Source organism: Thunnus albacares, chromosome 4, assembly GCF_914725855.1.
Source record: "Thunnus albacares chromosome 4, fThuAlb1.1, whole genome shotgun sequence".
Classification (NCBI taxonomy): domain Eukaryota; kingdom Metazoa; phylum Chordata; class Actinopteri; order Scombriformes; family Scombridae; genus Thunnus; species Thunnus albacares.
This window is the reverse complement of record NC_058109.1, coordinates 20621033-20641560: the sequence shown is the minus strand read 5'-3', so window position 1 is coordinate 20641560 and position 20528 is coordinate 20621033. Positions and strand designations below refer to the sequence as shown.

At 38.2% G+C, this 20528-nt stretch overlaps 1 protein-coding gene across 1 annotated transcript in view; it reads left to right on the top strand.

Moving 5' to 3' along the window:
* Positions 1 to 20528, top strand: part of tex264a (testis expressed 264, ER-phagy receptor a) — a 79724-nt gene that overhangs the window by 54315 nt on the left and 4881 nt on the right. The window contains exon 3 of the mRNA XM_044348003.1: positions 12715 to 12886. Within this exon, the coding sequence (XP_044203938.1) occupies positions 12715 to 12886 (172 nt within the window). The remainder of the gene's footprint in view (positions 1 to 12714; positions 12887 to 20528) is intronic.

Here is a 20528-nt window from a genome sequence, read left to right as displayed (position 1 = left end):
GTAACTTTAAAAATGCACATATGCATAACAAAGACTGAACTAAACTAAAATTGAAACTGAAGGAAGTAAATAAGGCTAAATAAGTCAGTTTCCACAGATGAATACTAGACTATTGAAATTAAGACAATTAATTAATTAGTTAGATACATGTACACAGCACACAACACAGTACAGAACATGTTCTCCTCTTGCAATATAAAATATGCCTAAACCTGATTTCTTCCAATAGCCTGGTTTCTCTTGTGCATATACAGTTGAAGTAGTACTGGAGTCCATGCATGATGAAAGTATTACTTCCTCAGCAATGATTTGTGAAGCATATGTAATGTAGTGAAACAGGGCATCCACAGTAGTATTTCAAAGTTTCACAGTTAATAGGCATGCTCCCCCCCCCCCCCCCCCCCCCCCCCCCCCCCCCCATGAAGCAAAAGGAAGTGTGTGTGGGGAGGTTTATAATCCACAGTTGGGAGACTAGCTGCTCTTATTGCTTCTCACCTCTTGCCAGCTCACCAGATCAATTGTGGGGGACCTCTGGAGACCACAGCAGCTGCTGACAGAGTCACTATACTTGTAGCTCATCAAGTGTTTCTGCTTATTGATTGCACGGGTGCATGGAGAGGTTGCAACAAACCCATCGCCCTGCCTTCCGCTCCTCCAGCACCATGGCCAATATAGCAATGCCATTTTCAGTCCTCAGATCCCTGCTGCTTCCACCCAAAGCCATCTTTGCACACTCCCACCAGGGCATGGAAGCAGGAAGGGGATGGAGGAGGTCTGGGCTTGCTGAGACGGATGCAGAAAATAACCCCATTGCAGGCAGAATGAAAATACTGTGTTCCGGTGAAGTGTGACCATAAGGGACAGTCTGAATTGGACACCTCTGCAGAGGTGTGAAGTAGAGTTTTTGTCTCTTTCCACAGATATGAAGGGGAAGAAGAGGTTATGGTGGGTGTGAGGAGGGTGGACTATGTGGCTGTAATGGTTCAGTGGGAGTAAATAGACCAGGGGAGAGAGAGAACTCAGGGGACTGTCACCAATTGTCACCATGAATCACCCAGCTTTTGTATTAATTTTCCTTTTTGTGTGCCTGGGGACTGAGGTGAGAAATCATCCACCTATAAATAGATGCGTGTGTGCGTCCATATGTTTGTGTGTGTCCTTGTGCGTACGGATGGGTGTGTGAGTGTGTGTTCTGTACATAACCCACTGTGATGAAGTGGCTTACACCCATAGCTAAGGGCCAGGGTCTTTCTCCATCTTGCCGTGGGGTCCATGCTAGTTGTAAGCTGTCAATGTGAATGCAGGGCTGAATGAAGGTTCTGTCTTCCTTTCATTATTCACCACCACTCCTCCGCCATATCTCATGTCTCTCCCCTGAGAGGAAGGTGCGCTGTCACTGATTCTTACTGCTGGGAAGACAACAGCTTTTTCCATTTTAAGATCAGTAGTTTTCTTAAAATGATAGTCAGGGATGTTTAATGGAGAAATCCACTCGGGGGATAGTTTTTTTTTTTAGGTATTATCAACCTGTGATGCTCAATTCAATTCAATTGTGAAGTGTTGTAATTACATTTTTGGGTGTGCCTACTTTCCCTCAAACTGCATTATGAATTTCTATTTCACATAATGATTTCCTAGGAATGACATTGAAGAATACAGAAGCAGCCTCATGTCTGTGACCATGGCCAAACTCTTAACTCAAAACAATGGCTGCTCTGAATTACGGTCAATTGAAGCTATTGTTAGGGTAGAAATTTGTGTCCCTGCCTCTTCTACTGTATGATAGATGTCTCTCTGTTTGACAAATGATGGCTCTGGTCTGAAAAAAACTCTTTTTTTTATTCCAAATGACTTTCACTAAAACCTGATGTTTACTGCTTCTGTCTGATACCGTAACTAAATAAAGTGTTGTCCAAATACATCTAAAGGCAAAAGTGTTTATAGCTTTTCCAACTGGTGACACCCGAAGGGCGAAAAAGCCTGCCGTCATAGAGAGGGGGTGAGACATGATGAATAAAACAAGTGGAGATAACGACACACACTTTCAGACAGTTTCTCCTCAAAGGCATTCATGGTGTTACTCTCAGTTGCACACACAAAAAGTGATGAAAGTAGCTGATGAATGATAATGAAAGAAGAGCTTTGAGAGAGACGTTTAAATCCTGCTTACTTTCTCACCTCCACACACCTGCCCAATCCCCACGTGAAGTGGGTGTGATTGTCGGATTGTTGGTTTAGGAATGTTAATAACACTGCAGGACAGAAAGGTGTGGGTGCAATGGGTTTCAGACACTGTTCAATGAACCGACAAGCCCTTTGTGCAGCAACTGTGCCAACACTGGCTATCCAGTGTCGTGATGCAGCATGATGTTTATTTGTTAGAATATACAAATACACCAACTATTCCATTAAAACAAAAATCATCTCAGAAATGCAAGGCATAAAATGGAGTTGTAAAGCTGTTTTACAGCAAAAAGTCAGGATGTATTTTTCCCACCGCTCTGCAATGTGCCATCATGGGCTACCAGTCACAAATTGTGTTCAGTCATGTGTGGGACAGTCATTTATAGGCTTCCCTTGTGGCCACTCACATATGGAAGCTACACTAAGTCATTGGTTACCTTTTGGCCATGAAGCATCAGGTTAGTCAGTGTTAACTACGGAGCAGTACTCCAGACCAATGGACCATGGCTTTGTCTATGTTTTCACAATAAACTGGAAGTAGATAGTTGCCCTGCAGCTCCTGTTTCCTGAGTTGTGTGGAATCACAACAAGTTACTGAGATACAGGAATTGTTGTTCTTGTTCATGTCTCCAAGCATTTTGAAATCTCAGTTATGGGAATACCTTTTTGCAGTTGCTCTGATCAATTTGTGACCCTTGACCTAGAGATAGATGAAGAGTAAACACAGGCTCTGCTGACTTTGCTTTAGACAGTGACAAGTGAGAGATTGATGGAAGGACAAGCTTTAGTGGAAAGTAAGGAGAAATGTGTGTTGAGGTCATGCATTTTCACTAGTTGTTGCTCTTGTTGCGAATGACTTACAGTAAAATAGGTAGCAGTGATTCAGTGCCTTGCTCACAACTATTGATGGACATTGTGAGGATCAAATGACCTTCTGGATTTCAGTCAGGGTCTCTAATCACAGTCCCATCCTGCCTCCTTGTCTTAAAATTAAAACGCAGCTTCAGATCCTCTCATTCTCTGATATACTAAATCCTTCATTGATGATGTTCACAGCACTCCAGGGGTTGTAATGAACCGTGCAACTTGCCTTTTTGTCGGCATACACTGTCCTTCAGCCTGCTTTGTCCAATTCTACTTAAGTTAATGATTTCCTGAATTTCCTAGAATACTTTATAACGTCTCCTAGAGAACCTCAGAGGACGTACTGCATCCAGCTGAGAGAGTAATGAACCTAACAAGAGAGGAAATAATGGCAGGACAGTGAGAGTTTCTAGTTGAAACAAATAAGCGTTGGCTTTTTTTCTAAACACTGTGTTGCAGTTTCGGGAGAAGGTGATACTCATTTGAAATTTTATTGAATTTTGGGCTTACTCTCTTGCTGGTATTTCTTTTCCTTCTGCGATGGATTCCTGCAAGTGTGGTTGTTGAACAATAGTGAAAAACAGTGTCTTCAATTCTGAAAGAATGACGCCAAAATCTGATGATCATCATTGAAAATGTTTCTGTAATTAAATTCCACTATAGTTGGGTAACACTTTATTTTATTTCTTAATAGTTTACTAGAAAGTTTCCTGGAAAAAATAGGTAATTTGGTACTAATTATAGGGAAAATGAGACAAAAAGAATGGCTCCATTTAAACCAAAGTCAATATTCATTTATTACTCATTTATTATTGGAAACTTCATTCTTTGTACTGTATATGTTGAGGTGTATGCTTGCTCGTAGATAAATATTGCATTTTTGCATAATTTGCCGACCTGCCATTTACTGACATAAGACTCTTTGGGTTACACTAGCAAATAATTTGAATTAATTGATTGAAAGTAACAATGGATCATTGTATTTAAAGTATTTACCTATTATTAGTATCACATTCAATAGTTTTTTCCAGGAAATATAGGAAATCATTAAGAAATAACAGACTGGTAAAATAAACTGTTACTCAGTTGTTCCTGGAAATATCTTAGTGTGATGCCACTTTACATCAGCATTTGGACTAAGACTAAGAGTCTACAGCCATGCTAGCAAACACTAAAACAGCTGCAGCACCTGGGAAAATGAAGTTTCCAAACAGAAGACGGGGTCCTGTTTGTTTGAGGGTGCAACATCAGCATGCTACTGTAATGTGCTCACAGTAACAATGCTAAGACACAAAGTACATCTGAGGCTGATGAGAATGTTGTTAGATTTGCAGATATTTGGTCATAAACCAAAGTATTGGACAAATAGAACTTTTGACGTGATGGTGGAGCTAGATTAGAAGTCAGAGGGTCATAAAAGTTATTAAAGTTCACCCTAAGGGGGAATGTGCATACCAAATCCAATATTTGTTGAGACATTTAACTCAAAACTATAAATGTCAACCTCATGATGGCGCTAGAGGAAAATTCAGGGGATAATCATAGTCATTAGGATTCATCCTCTGGCAACCATTAATGTCTATACAAAATATCATGGCGAAATATTTCAGTCTGGACCAAAGTGGTGGACCCACTGACAGACCCATATCGCCATCCTTGGAGCCATGCTGCTAGCATGGCTATAAATACACCACTGAGTAACCTTATGGACTTGGAAAGAAGGATCCAGGCTATATTGCCAGTAGCAAATCCACCCCTCATAAAACATGGCACCTCTGAAAACACGTAGAACAGAGTGAAGTAAAAATGTTCTCTCTGTCTGGGTCAATCTCCAGTCAGACCTCTTGATATTCGCTGTGGTTTGCTTCTTGACTCTTTGCTGGCCCCTTGAGTGTGAGATTCTCCAATATCTCCCATCTCTAATTTCTGACCAGCAGCCAGGACAGCCATTGAGCTGAACACAAACACTGAGATGAGACATGACACATGAAAAGGACAGTGAACCTAACTCACGGATCTTTGAAACTGGCTTCTTGATGTCATGTCTTTCAAGACACATCTGGAAGTGGGAGATTGTTTGTGTCGGGGTTATTCATCAGACCTGAGTGGAAGAATACATTTCAGATGGCTGAAATGTCATGTACAGTGCTGCGTCAGGCATCGGGCTCTCCTGCTATACTTATGGCCCAGTTATGTTGTGGCCATGTTTATATTTCAGAGTTAAGTGATGCAGTAAATCAAGCTCCAGGGGTGTTGTTATCTATGTTTACTTTCCTCTTATTGGTATTTCTATTGGAGGAGGGATGCTGTGTACTCACAGAGAGCAGCTGCCAGAGAGGTCAAAAACACTACAAAGCCCCATGAGACCCTCCCCTATATCTGTCTGTTTCTGTGTCCCTCTGCCCGCCCTCCACACAGACACACACAGACACACACACGCACACAGACAAACACATTATGTCTTTTTTTTTCCAGACAACTATCCTTATCATTCCTGATTTACCCCATCATCCAGTTACATCACCATTTAAAGGAACTTCCCAATTAAATAAGGTAGCCTTTAGCAGCACTATTTCTTTTCCTTCAAATTGCTTCCTTTTGTGGTCCTTTTCTTTCTCTAAAGCAAAGTAGTCTGGTTTCACTTAGTCTGATATTTGAAATGCAGTTGGGATTCTAGCTGTCACCTGAGAAGACTCATGAAGATTGTGAATCTCATCTTGATTGTTTTAATTGCAAATATACTATTCCTGGGAGGCTGCTTGGTGAGCAATAATAATAAAAATGTGATAATTTTATTGATTTAGTAGGAAGTTACTGCTTTTGTCTTACAAAGAAGATAAAAGGTCAACTGCAGAATAGAGTCTGCAAGAGTCAAAGGCACTTCAGCAGGGCTAAAGTATGAACATGAGCTTTTCAATCAATTAATTGATGGTCTCTCAAATGGCACTCTTCTGCCTATTTTCTTGCTTGATTATGCTCACACCTCTTTCTTACATACTCTCTCTGTCATTCTGTAACTACTATACTGTTTTTTATATCCAGTATTTTTCAACTCCAGCCCAACCTTTCTAGGGGAAGGCTATTATTTGTTTCTTATATAGGCATCAATATAGATATTATAATTAACCCAAAGACAAGGAAACCTGATTTTTCTGATCAGTCACAAAGCAATATTAGAAAGGCAAAGTAATGGATATTATTGCAAAAGAAGTGCTTAATGGTTTAATAGTCCAAATCATCTTGAACCACATATTGTTGAAAAGGTTTTCAGGGGTAGGCTACTGTATTTTTATTTTAGTAGAGAGGAAATTAAACAACTTTCCATATCTTTGAGGCCTCCACTCCTCATACACACTTTCACTGTGTGAGATTAGAACAGTATATTAGTTTGTATTATTATTTTTGTATTAGTTTGAGAAACTATGCTAAACAGTGCTATAGGGCTGCAACTAACAATTTTTTTCTGTTTATTTTTTTGATTAGTTGATTTGTTTTGTCAAGAAAATGTCAGTTACTGTTTCCCAAGTCCCAAGATGCAATCTAAAATGTTGTGTTTTGTCCCAACAAATAGTCCACAACCCAAAGATATTTAGTTTACTACCATAGAAGACTAAATAAACCAGAAAATATTCACTTTTAAGAAACTGAAACATGAGAATTGTGGGATTTTTTTCTTAAAAAAATACTCAAAACGATTAATCAATTACCAAAACAGTTAGCGATTAATATTCTGTTGATCAACTAAAAAAAGACTTTTCTTGAAAATTAAATGAAAAACCCTTTATAGATAAAATAAATAAGAAGTGTCTATTTATTGCTAATCCATGGAAGTAAATATCTGAAAAAACCCAAGGCATTTCTTCACATTGATGCACAATTCCTGTAAATCCAATGTTCCCGTAAAGCAGATCTGCTCATTGATGTGCAACATCCCACACAATGACCTAATTACACAACCAGCAAAATTAAAAGAAAAGATATCTCAGTATAAACAGTACAACATTTCTGACTGCTGACAACTTTCTGTTGTCCCATTTTGTAATGTAGCCCGACCCTAAAGAATACTAAAGACATATATGTTATTTTAAGTGATGCTTACAGTCATAGTTTTGCCATCAAGGCACAAAAGTCTTCAATTTGTCATTCCAACCAAACTTTACGCTGTCTGATTTCTGTAACTAGGATGCTTTCCCACCTTGAGAAGCTGTAACCACAAGCAGTCGTGAAACCAGCTGGAGTAGTGTTTGGTTGAAATGACACAAGAATTGCACATAATTTCAGAAATAGTTTGCACCTTTTGTATATTCTGAATACTTGAAAACTGTTACAAACACATTAGGTTTGGGAATATTCTCTTCAAAATGAAGGCGAACAAGGAAAGTTGTATAGTAATGCATCACTTATTCTCATTCACAAAATAAATTCAAATGTTGCGTGATTAATAGACAAAGCACATAAGTGCTGCAAGTAAATTAATTATTAAGAGTGAGGTTACATAACACGGAGGACTGAAAGTGAGCCATTTTGTCAAACCATTATGAAGGTTAGGAAAAGGTAATGGTCTGTAGAATGCATTAGTTTTTAGTGGTGCTGTCATCAATTGGTTGCTCACTTTCTGGTTCTTTGCCCAGGATGATGGATCAGTCTTGAGAGTGTAAGTGTGACTGTGATGATCATAAATGTTGAGTCTGCTCCGAGGCGACAGGGAGGAACGACTGACCTGTTTTTAGATGGTTCATTCTCATCTGCCTCTGTATCCGGCAGGAGAACACATTTCAATCCCAGCAGCTCCCAGACACAGACGCAGGTTAAGTGGATGCATGTTGACTCCCATGATAGGCTATAGGGAAATAGATTGCACCCAATCAGGCTGCAGACATGGAGGCTGGGACCAGAAAAGGGCACTGGGAGAAAATAGAACATCTTGCTTGTCGTATAATTAAAACATTCACGCCAGGAGCAGGTTTTGATTATGACAGGACAGTTAATCTGTCTCCTATTTCTTTATTCATTTCCCTAGTGAGAGTGGAAATGTATGTCCAGAGATGAGACCTGCTTTGAACTGCTTATCATTGGTTAATAATAGATGTTAGTGGGAGATAACAACAATTATTAAGTGGTTAAGGAAAATAATAGAGTTCAGACTCATTTGTATTAGATATGGAACGAGCAAAGTTTAAGGCCTATTTTATGGAAATTTAGAGCAGCATATGACCAGTAATAAAAAACTTTAGATCATTTCTTATGAATTGACAGTTCGCTAAGTTTCTGTTGCTGTGGCTGTCAGTCTTTCTAGTGTCTCACAGCACCAGAAAGTATGTTTTTTTTTTTTTTCTTTTAATGGGTCTTCGATTTTGCACAGAAGTAAACAAAAGCAGACTTCTCATTTATAGCCGACAGCTGTGGATTATGTCAGCTGAAATGATCGGCTGACACAGAAAGAAGGCAAAGTTCTTAATTAAAGTTTTAAGATGATTTGAACAGGTCGTACAGCAATTTAGATGCACAGGTTTCTTTTCATTCTTGCAACAGTGACACTGTTTACAAACCTGAAATGCAGGTAGGTCAAGGATGTATAAATTAGCATCTAGTTTTGAGCAATTCCTTATGTCAACCATCAAGGGAGTGATAAGAAAGAAGCTAATATTCACACGTGGAGTCACTGAATTCTTTGAAATACATCAAAGGGTGACACTCTGGATATCAACAGAAAGCTGGGAACTGAAATGAATATTTTAATCACAGATTAAACATTGGAAAACACCTGCGGGGAGGGACACATTTAATTAACGCCTCAGTTTGGAGAAAGTTGGGTTGGAAGGTGTGAATGACAGTTTTTAAAACTCCACTTGATTTTTCAAAATACCTTAACAGCTCTTGCCACAAATCACAGTTGGACTGCGTGTGCACGTTGTATGGGATTCAGCTAAAATATCTCTGATAATAAAAAAATTTGATAATAGTGAGAAAAAGATGAAATTAGGTAATAGAATAGATATGCCCAGTGGAGGAATTCAACAGTTAATTTACGTGAAGCACAATTTTTAGGTAGAAAAGTATTTTTAACTCCACTACATGTAAAATTACCAGTTACCTGCTGATTAAGACATTAGACTTGACATCTGTCATCAAGTCTAATGCTTGATAGATATCTTTTTTAAACACTGTGAAGGTGAAGTGAGTGTAACACTCTAAGAGTAATTTACTCATACATTATGTATGAGAATTATACATAATCCAGTGATCCAAAATGATTTACTGCTTAACTCCAAAAGCCACAGTGATGTCAGCAATCTTTGACAACATATTTTGCGTTTGTATAGAAATATCCTTTCTTTCTCATTCCCTGTGCTGAAGGCAAAAAATCCACACATACAGTTGGCAAGGTTTTATATTTTCATGGAGTGCTGAGAATTTGCAGGTTTTCATTTCTAGCAAAGATAATAGGAGGCCATTTCATGAAGAGTTCCTCCTCTCTGTCTAATGGTGTGTTAATCAGTAAAATCACCTGATGTCATATAACAAGTTACTGCTTCAACAAGGTAAATGTTATTGTCAGTAATGCACCTATATATTGGTACGCATCTTCCTCACATTGTTTTCTTTCTCTTATCTGTGACAGTATCCCTTGGAGACATGTGTGTGTGTGCACTCATGCCGACAGTATAGTGAACTGTCTTTGTCTCAATTTCCCTGCTCATTATCGAAGAAGGTTCAAGGAGATGGGTGCTCATTTGCATACGCAGCCCCGGGGCTGGAGCCCATGTGTGTAGCAGCCAGGTGATTCATACCAGCTCCTACAGTCTTATTCTGCAGAAGATTAGATTAAAACCAATCAATCAGCTCAGATCACCCTGACCCAGAGGAAAATGAGTCAGGTGACTGCTGTAAGAGCATCCAACATGCTTCTTGCCCTCTCCGAATAGCCCAAAATAGGCTTTTTTGTTGCACAACCATGGCAACATTGCAAGTCGGCACATTCACTTAAATTTAGAGAGTAGAGATTTACGACTTACTGAGAACGTTCACACAGCGAGGGGCAGACCAGTGTGAACATAAAAATTCAAATAAAAGGAGTTATATTGTTCGGTATAAAGGATGTGATCTATTTGTTTACATGTCCACGTGGGGCAGGAGAGAGAGCCCAGACAAAGAAAAGTGTAACACAAAAGTACTATTCAATATAAAAAAGAGATTTATGCAGTTGCAACTTCATAGAAATGAAACCTTCAGGCTTTTCACTTAGCAAATAGGAATAGAGAAAGTAGAGTATCTGTTAAAGAGCAGTGGGGACTCCTTAAAAGGTTGGCAATAGAGCCATGAGAGGATAAAAAGAAGAATTTAACTTGAAGCCTTTCTTATAGTGGAGATGGTATTACATTTGTTATTCTCAATAACAAAGTTTGTAGAATAAGAATAACTTTGGTTGAAAGAGGGATATGTTGATGTCAAGCTGTGTCCACATTAAATATTTGTTGAGATCTTAACAAGGCTTGAAGTCCAGAGCTAAGCTTGTGTGTCTTTGAGGCTGCACTTACCACATGCTGATGTTTAGCAGTTATAATGTTTGCCGTTTCCACCACTTCAGTTTTGTGTGTTAGCATGCTAACATGTGCTAATCAGCACTAAACACAAAGTGCAGCTGTGAATGATGGAAATGGCATAAGTTTACAGGCATTTTGTCATTAATCAAAGTAGTGGGAAAATGTATATTTTGAACTGTTGATGGCACTAGATGAAAAATTAAGGGATCACCAAAGTGGTTCAACTCATCCTAGCACAGACATGAATGTCTGAACCAACTTTTATGGACATCTGTCCAATAGTTGTTGGGATATTTTAAAGATTTTAGTGGTTGACCGAAAGATGGACATTGTGATCACTAGAGGCGTGCTATCATGGTTAAAATTGTGACAGAAAAAGGGTAATGAGTGATCCATATGATGTGTTGAAGAGTTTGGAATCATTTTTGATCCTTAGAAGCAATATCATTAAAAAAAGGGACATCAACCTGCTCAACCATTTATCAAGTTTGTAGTTTTTATTCTTTTAAGTGGGTTTAATATTGTCTTGAATGTTTTATATGTGATTTTTTCTTCCCTTTTTAGGTTTTTATGAAGTCACAGAACTAATCAACAAATAAAAAAGTTAATCAAGAAGTTGGAAACAAGCTGAAGGCAATGTGGTTGTAAATGTTTGAGTAGTAAAGATATTGAGGAAGAGTTGTGTAAACTGTTAATCATTTTGATTTTTATGGACTTGGCAGTGTTTAAGTTTAATCTGTTGTCAAGCCATTTTGGCCAAGTATTCCAGCACAGTGTCTCATACTAAAACATTCATCTGTCACTTTGCGACCGATCATAGCTGAGACCTGCGTGTGCGGCTCACCCGGGCCTCCTCTAGCTGTACTCTGATGGCCCATCAGAGAACGCATTTCTCTACAGTTCCTTGAGAACTATATAAAAGCATAAAGTGAAATTATGCAAGGCTAATGTCCTCTTTAGAGAAAATATGGTATAATATTTATAAACCCTCCACTTTCTACACACCACTGGAGAGTGCAAATGTAGACACATTGATGTGGATGGTAATGCAAGTTTAATGGACTCACATGGGAGGGCATATATATTTATATTAATGTGTCAAAGGCATAGTGTTATGTCAGCAAAGTGAAGACATTTTGAAGCTACAGATCAGATCTTTATCTGATATTTTCTGCTTGTCTTGAGATATTTTGCCTGTCTAAGTGCATCATAATTATTGACGCTGTCCATATTTTCATTCCACGTTTTAGCAGCATTTGGTCAAAGATCTGTTGCTGCACAGCAATAGATGTGTCATGGTTCTTTGGTCCTAATTTTTAGTTGGATGTGAGAGCTGTGGAGAGCAGGGATCTAAACAGAATGGTTTTGAAGCTGTACCAATCAATTAAATAAGGTAAATTACAAATAAATGTAAAAAGTTCACTGAATGTGTCAATACAGTTTGACATATGATAGATTTCCCATGCTGGAAACGCTGGGGTCTTATTCGGAGTGAATCTGTTTAGTCTTCTTACGTTTGCCAGATTCCCCTGAAACATGTGGGCCTACAAGCAGGATATAGATGGTGGTGGTGGTGGCCATTTTTTAAATGAAAAAGACTACAGGCCTTTTATAGGGCAGACGTGTCACAGTAGGAAAAGCACAGGTGTAAATAATAAAATGAGTGATGGCTGAATTCCATGTAGCTGCTTCAGTTTCAGGGTCTGGAGCCATTGTTAATGTTATTAGTAATGTGTGCTCTTTCTACTATAACAAGTGAAAAAGTCTTCTGTAAAAACAGCCTGTTTGTGATTGATCATGGAGATGAATCCACAGAAGTCTGTAATCCTGAGTGTGTGAAAATACAGCAGTGGATCAAGCAGAATAGCAAGACCCGCCATGAATTTCTACGTAAATGTTCAGGCTGTTTTGTTCTTGCTCATAGCTTAGAGGTATACTTGTCTCTTTCTCCTTCCACTCCCAGCATGATGTAATAAGAGGGCATTTTTCAAAGTTTTTGAAGTTATGTTGTGCATGAGGGTTCCCTGGTTTTTTATGTGCACCGCCGTACAGAGCAACTCTTTGGTGATACCTTAGGTTATGCTGTACATCTAACTTTCCACTTTCTCTCTCATGTTAACAGGAGAGGAAGCTGTGTGCATTCCCAACTATTGAGATCTATAGTCCAGATGTCATCAACTATATGGTTCCACTGTCTCGCCAGACGGACTTCTTTGTTCCAGAGATGAAGGATGAGGTCAAAACAGATGTGAAAGAAGAGGACTCTGATGAGGACAGAGGGACCGACATTACAGGTAATTTTTTACTCATTCCTATCCAAACGTCGTTTGTACTGTTCCCTGTCAGGAATTCATTGACAGTGTCAGACAAAAAGCTCTCCTGGTCAAGGTAACTCACAATAAGTTTAAAAAGCAGAATCATCACATGACAGTTGAATTCTTTGGTATTCTGTTTTGTCTTCTAATTGCACTCTAATGAAGCGTGCTGATAGAAACATTCAGGTTTCTGCTCTGATGAGACTATAGCATGTGTCAGGAGAAAGAAGGGAAAAATGTGGCAACTTATTTTGTCCAACACTGCACTGATACTCCTCCTGCCCTTGATCACGGAGGACGTGTGATATATGAGACTCTGTAATTGTTCTGTCACTCCAAGTGTGTGTCTTCAAGCGCAATGTCCTCTCAGCTGCTATTACTCTTTCAAACTTGCTGAACCTGTAGGTCCATGGCAGTATCGACTTTGTCATTGTACAAATCACTAGAAAAAGAAAATGATGTCGGGTTGATGGGACAGAGTGGGTGGTAGTTGGCTGATTTACATCAGGTGCTGTCTGCCATAAGCTTAGATCATGTGATACCTTTGTAAACACATATTAAAGGTAGAAGATGTATCAGGGAGAGGGTCCTATGTGATCTTACGGGTTTCAGCATGTTTAGATTGGAGTTGCCATTGAAGTAGAGAGGCATTACCTGAGACGATTAAAGACTGTTCTTCTGACAGCACAACTGTCAGCATCACCAGACAGAGACAAAGTTTTGATTTACTTTGCCTTTCTAACAAATGAGAAAGTTAATAAGGAAGACCTACAGTTCTAGAAAACATTTAGTAAGGTAATTCAGACAAAATTAAGTTGATCTTGCATGTTTTATAATCACGAGTCATTTTGTATTTGTGTCTTCTTTCCTCAGCACACATGCACACACGTCTCCAATTTTGCTGTTTTCTCTTTTGTTTATTAATCATGCTATCATTTTCCCCTCACAAATCTGTTTTCAAATTGACTCCTTACCATCTGACATAGTTTGAAATATAAAACTATAAATGGTCAATTAAATATACAAAAAACTTTTTGTCGACTCAATTTTGTGCATTGCCACAAAGAATTAAGCAAAGTGAAGCTGCTGTACAAGCAAACATGATGGATATTGTTCAGATGAGTTGATCAGCACTATATTACAGAGACTACATGTTTATAGGCTTGATTATGTGGGAAAACAGTGTCAACAGTAACTGCTTTGAGAGATTCAGAATGTTAAAGGTGCTATATGTAAGAATAGCCCCAGCCTGCCCTGTCTTGTAATACCACTTTGTACCTCAAGAGGCGATTGTGAGTCACTGTAGCATCCAGTCTGCCCTCAGTCTTCATAACCTTTATAGCTCTGCGTTAAGTATGGAGCTAGAGCAGACAATTAGCGTAGCTTAGCATAAAGACTTGAAGCAAAGGAAACAGATAGCCTGACTGTTTCCAAAGTTAAAAAATACACCTACCACCACCTCTAAAGCTCAGAAATAGAAATGTAAAAACAACACATTGTGGTATATAGCCTTCCTGGAGTCTCCACTGGTTGCCTGGCAACTTTACAGTGTCAATAAAATAAGCTAATCTACCAAAATATTGTACTATTCCTTTAAGACATTTACTGCAGTATTAAAAAGCTAATGGTAAAAGTCACATTCATGTTTACCGCACTGACTAAAAGTTATTTTTTTGCACTGTATTAGCTCACCAAAATGAAGGTAGTTAGTTAAACATACTTTAGGCCTTCATGTTGCAGTCGATTGGCTACTTCACATATGTTGTAAGAGCTGTTCAAAGGTATCTGACGGTCTTGTATGCTCCTTCTGAAACACTTAACACCCAGAACCTCTTTATTGTTCATATGAGAGCTGAGAAGAAGCTGTTGTGTGTTTGGTGTTGGTAGAAACATAAATGGAGTTTCATTAATAAGAAAACTGTGGCAGTTTTCTTCCAGGGCTCAGTCCTCATCAGAAGTTCATGAGTTAAAACTAAAGATTAATGGACGATGTATTGAACAGGTTTCAGAAGTAAAATATCTCTGCCTTATTTTAGATTCCCACCTAAATTTTGAGAAGCATGTTAACATGGTGAGCAAGGTTGCAAAAGCAAACTTACATACATTTAGACTCATTAGAGATTGTTTACCATATCATGCTGCAAATAGTTTTGTGCATTCCATGATCTTTAGTTCTTCTTAAGTTAAGTTCTTAAGTTATTGTGTCACCTCTTGGTCACAAGCAGCATCTACAACAATCAAGCGTGTTTGATGATTTATAATTGAGCAATTAAAATTTTGGATCACATCACTGCCATGTTCTTAAGAAATTCAACATCATTTCTTGATCATTGATCATTTGATCATTTCTGTATATTTGCTAACCTTAAACTCTTCTATAAATGCCTAAATAACCAGGCTCCTCGGGTGCTCAGTGACATGGTGGTACCTCTCAGGGCTTCAGGCTCAGTACCACGAGGTGCTTCCACTGGGAATTATAAGGTGCCCTTTCATTAATCCTCACTTGGACAGATGGCTTTTTCTGTTCAGGGGATCAACATGTGGAACTTTTTACCCACAGAACTCAAAATGGATCATGACTGGGAACATTTAAACACAAACTGAAACAGCTTTTAAAGAGTGATCAATCATGTAGTCATGAGTGATCTGGTGCTTGTTGTTTTATGAAACTTTTATGGTATGTTTTTTTATGATTTGTTTGTATTTTTGTGCTGCGTTGTATGGACTTTGTTGTTGAGTTTCGTGTTGTAATGTGTGCATATGTATTGTTGAGTTTTGTGATTTGTGCTCAAACGTATATATATGTATTGTTGAGTGCAGTTTCATATATATTTTACTGATGAGTTTTATGTATTCTAAAAAAGCCCATCTGCAAGGGACGGACATTGCAAACTAGCTTAGGCTATAAATGCTGTGATATGTGGCATGAGTTCATGTTACATACTTGTCCCTATACAAACACACATTAAAAAAAGAGGAGCAGAATTTTTATTGTGAAGTGAAGTGGCACTTCAGCTTTGTATTGTGCTTTTGCAGTTCCCACTTGTGAAAATTGGAACATTAAAGTAATCTTGGTTGGTGCTCGGAAAAGTTTCAATAGATGTCTTTAAATCAGATCTTTTTCAGCTAAAAAAGACATTCTGCACAAGAAAAAGGCAGGTGTGAGTCTGAATGAATGTATTAAGATTTCTAAGCACTCACATACACTGAAAAGAAATTTGTCTTCTGCATTTGACCCATCCTATACACTAGGAGCTGTGGGCAGCCATAGCGTAGTACCTGGGGACCAACTCCAGCTCTTTTTTCCAGTGCCGGTGGTCAGGGGCACTGACTGCCATTGTCAGAAATTAAGGGTGTGTGTGTGTTTATGTTCTCGATCCCAGACACAGCTAAGCTGTCTTAATGAGAGACCGATCAATCAGTAAAGCTGAGCTTTGTCTGACAAGTCAGCTGTGGAAATCCTACTCTGGCTGCACCTGGGAGATTGCGTTCGACTTTTCATGCTTCAACTCCACTGTCCATGTTTTAGACCACCTTGACTGTAACTCTTACTGTGCCCAAACATTTGTCCGGCTTCCACCATCACAGCAAACTGAGAGCAGTAAGCACTCCAACAAAGTGAAAACACTTTTATGATAATCTGGTGATCACAACCACTGTTTGTGCAGTGAGAAGCTTGTTAATCTTTTGAGGACACAAACCAACATCAGTGTAAAACAGGCCAGTGTGCTTCATTTTATACCATTTATATTAATGATGAATATTCACTTCATCACAGAGACTTATTGGACCCAGCTATGGTATATACTGTGCAAAAATTGTAAATTAGTAATTGTATCAGTGCTTTTATTTGTTTATTTGATTCTAATCACCATAAAACTAACATAATTAGGCAATAACACACAATAAAAGTTTGATGATTGTAGGAGGTATTACCATCAGAAGTGGGTGTTGTTGTTGAGTGTTAAATGTGGTTCAGAGCATCCAACTAAACTAAAAGGTCGAGACATTGTTAGATGAACATGAACTCATAGATATCTAAACATACCAACTGTACAGTAGATCAAGGCTATTGCAGAATTAAAGCTTATTTTATTATATTCTTTCCTTGTATTTTATATTACAGTGTTTACTTTGACATCTTGCACATTGGAGCAACAAATATGTGTTCCACCCGAGCTTCCCAAATTAGGAGTCAGTCATTAAACACAACAATACATATGCATTTTTTATGACGAGTGTCCTAAACTGCTCCTTCCTCCCAGCCCTCATTTGTAAACAAGACGATCCATCCACTGTATCACTTTTTAACCTGAGTTTATACGTTTCCTGTTACGCTTTTCCTCGCCATTCACTCAGACTCTGATTCTTCTAACTCTCAGCATGCCTCAGCCCTGTCTGTGTGTAATTACCTCCTTAAAAATCCTCTTCTCTCTTTCAAACAGTTTGAAGAACAAGACCTTGATTCTCTGCTAATAATCCCAATGGGCCCAATTTAGCAACTAATTTAGGCAAATTGTTATCTAAAAGACTTTCAGAGGCACAGCTGGCTTCAACCAGGGTACCAATTTCAGGGTTTGCTTGCAGTAGTAGAGGAGGTGAAAGTTGTCCACCGTGTTGAGGCTCTTCCTTGGGGGCTGTCCACCCAATTACCCTAAATAGACCCATTATTTCCCATAAAATTCCTGATATTGTAAAACTAGTCTCTCTGGAGAAGTCCTTTTTACTGAAACATGCAAATGAAATATAAATCGCTGCCATAAACCCAATCTATATTGATCCTAAAGCAATACCGCTGTATCAGATCACATTCACACCGAGCCTGTTCCACTGACGACTGTTCCCAGTAGTTTTGTTTGGACCTGCTACCTAATCAACAGGATGTTTTTCAGCCCATAAATAGATATTATGAATAACATAAATGGACTTCCCATATATGATTTTGTGCACTGCAGACAGGATCAGATCTGCTCGGATGTGATAATTAGATTGCTGAGTGATGTTGAGATTCTAATGAATGCAAAGGGAAGACTGACCTCAGCTCAGAGCTCGGAGACTCCCTGTTTATTGTATTTTGGTCCCTGATGACACATTTAGGACAAACACACTTTGATGTGTGGATGAGATTTATGTGGAGTGTGAAAGCAGCAGGAAAATGGCTTGGACAATAGTGTTTTAGTATCCTGTGGGATAGTCAAGTCAGATTTTATTTGTGAAACACATTTTATATCGAATCCATTCATTTTTACTTTGCAGAAACAAAAAAGATATATTAAGATCATACTGAAATATGTATTGTACAAAAATAGGAGTGCAGAGAAAAATACTGCAAAAATACCATAATAAAATTTTCATTTAGAAAGACTTTACCCATAATTAAAGTCTGCGGCAGAAAATTGTTTGCTCTTTGGAGAGCAAATTTTGGCAGAAGATGATTCTTTCATCTTGATCACAGCTTCAACAGGTATTGTTGAAAAACAAAAGGTTATGAATATATAATCCTAATTTCACATGAGGGCTTTTTTTCTGAATTTAGCTCACACATTCTTTTCTTTCACCTTTGAAGTCTCTTCTGGAAGACCAACTGTAGAAAGCTCAGTGACTGAGTAATATTTGTTGTGTAGGGAGGTGTGCTTCTTACATCAGTCCTGATGCCTGTTTCCATTTGTTATTTTAGGTACGCTAAGTAACAAATGCGTCATATCTTTTCATTTGTCTCTCTTATTTTAGTTTAGTTAGTTTATATCTTTGACTCACGTGGCATGCAGCACTTTCATCATTGGACAGAATTTCACTCAACCTCCCAGTAAGATTTTCATATTGTTTGCTTTTCCTGCAATTACTGTGTTTCTGATCACAACTGTGTGCATTAAAACACATTGGTGCTGGATTCAAGCACACTATAGCTAACACACAAACACCTACTGTAAGAATAACATTAGTTAGAGATAATGAATGGCTATTCGGTCACAGAGAATCATAGATCAAAGGCCAATTAGAATCAGATTTAGTCTGAAAGCATTAGCAAGCAGATCACGTGGGTGAGGAAATCTCCATCAATTAAGCTAATGGACGTTCTTCATGATGATTTCAGATATGTAATATGTGTTGCAGACAGCAGCAGCACGAACATACGCTCCTTGCAAAGCTACAATTTGCTCTGAAGTACCACAGTACAGGAAAATTAAATGTGAATTATGTTTCCAACATGGAAGTAACTGGTCTGTGGCTGTATATAAAAGACCTTCTCTGTCTTAAACACTAATAATCTAGTTTCTCTGAGCTCAGCTGACACATGGACTGCTGATGAGCTTTAATAAGCAGGTTTCATCTGAAGGAAGTGGAATTGGTATTATTCAATTTGTTGAAATGTCTGAGACAGACCTGATGAATTTTAAGTGACCAGAGACTGATCATTATTTTCCTCTGTGATCAAAGGATTTCTGAGAATGTAAATGCATACACATACATCCATACATAAGAGTTAGATGAAAAGGTCAATACCACTCTGTGTCTGTATGCTAAATACTATATGAAGCTACAGCATCTGCTTATCTTAGCACAAAGATGAGAAATGGGGAAATATATGGAAGATTTAAAATTCCTAAATAAAAACAAATCAAACAAAGAAATAAGTGAAAACAATACACATTGTAACATGCACTGCCCTTTTATATATACATTTACTGTGCCGTAATTTAATAAAAAATATATGTGAAAGAACATTTATTTAGCTTTTTGTCTTTGCTTTTTCATTGTGATATAATTTTCCATGTTGCATTAAAATTAAATCACAACACAACACCGTTATTAATTTCCATGTGCAGGTGCAGGTGAGCTTTTTCTTTTTTGAGATGAATACGTACTGTTCGTACCAAAATGAAAAACATCAACTGTCCAATCATGGCTTTTGAGGCGGAACCAAGGGTGGAGCTTATCATCTCTGACATGAGCTAATATTAGCCATGAAAATTAAAACAGTTTCCTGTGGGCTAGCTGGTCCAAGGGGAAACTACTATTGACTGTACAGTTAGTTACACTTGAGATTGAAAATTCTTAAAACTGCTGACAGTCAATCACAAATGTAATGAAATGTGCAGCTAGCTCACAGGGAACTGTTTTAATGTGAAACGTTGCTTGTCATGGCTGCCATCAGTGACACTAATCTCTACCCATGGTCATGGCCCCAAGCTGCGATTGGACAGTTGATTGTTTTTCATTTTGATATGGACTGTGTGTCACCATCTCAAAAAAGAAAAAGCTAGTTTGCAACTTCGCAAAAAAACTAATACTAACTAATAACAGTGCTTTGTATTTAGTATTGACAGGTCTGTGCTGCCCTCTGCTGAACAACACTGAAATGGAACACACCTCTTCACTTTGTTTTGTGATTTGATTTAAATGTGGCATGGAAAATTCATGTCACAATGAAAAACAATTCATTCAGTTATCAAAAACAAAACAAAAAGCTAATCAACGTCCTTTTAACATATGCTTTTCCTTTAATTATGACACAGTAAATCCACACATACTGTAAAACAGAAATACATATAACAGCTGCCAACACTTTATTACTTTGTTTGATCTGTTTTTATTTAGGCATTTTTAATCTTCCATACAG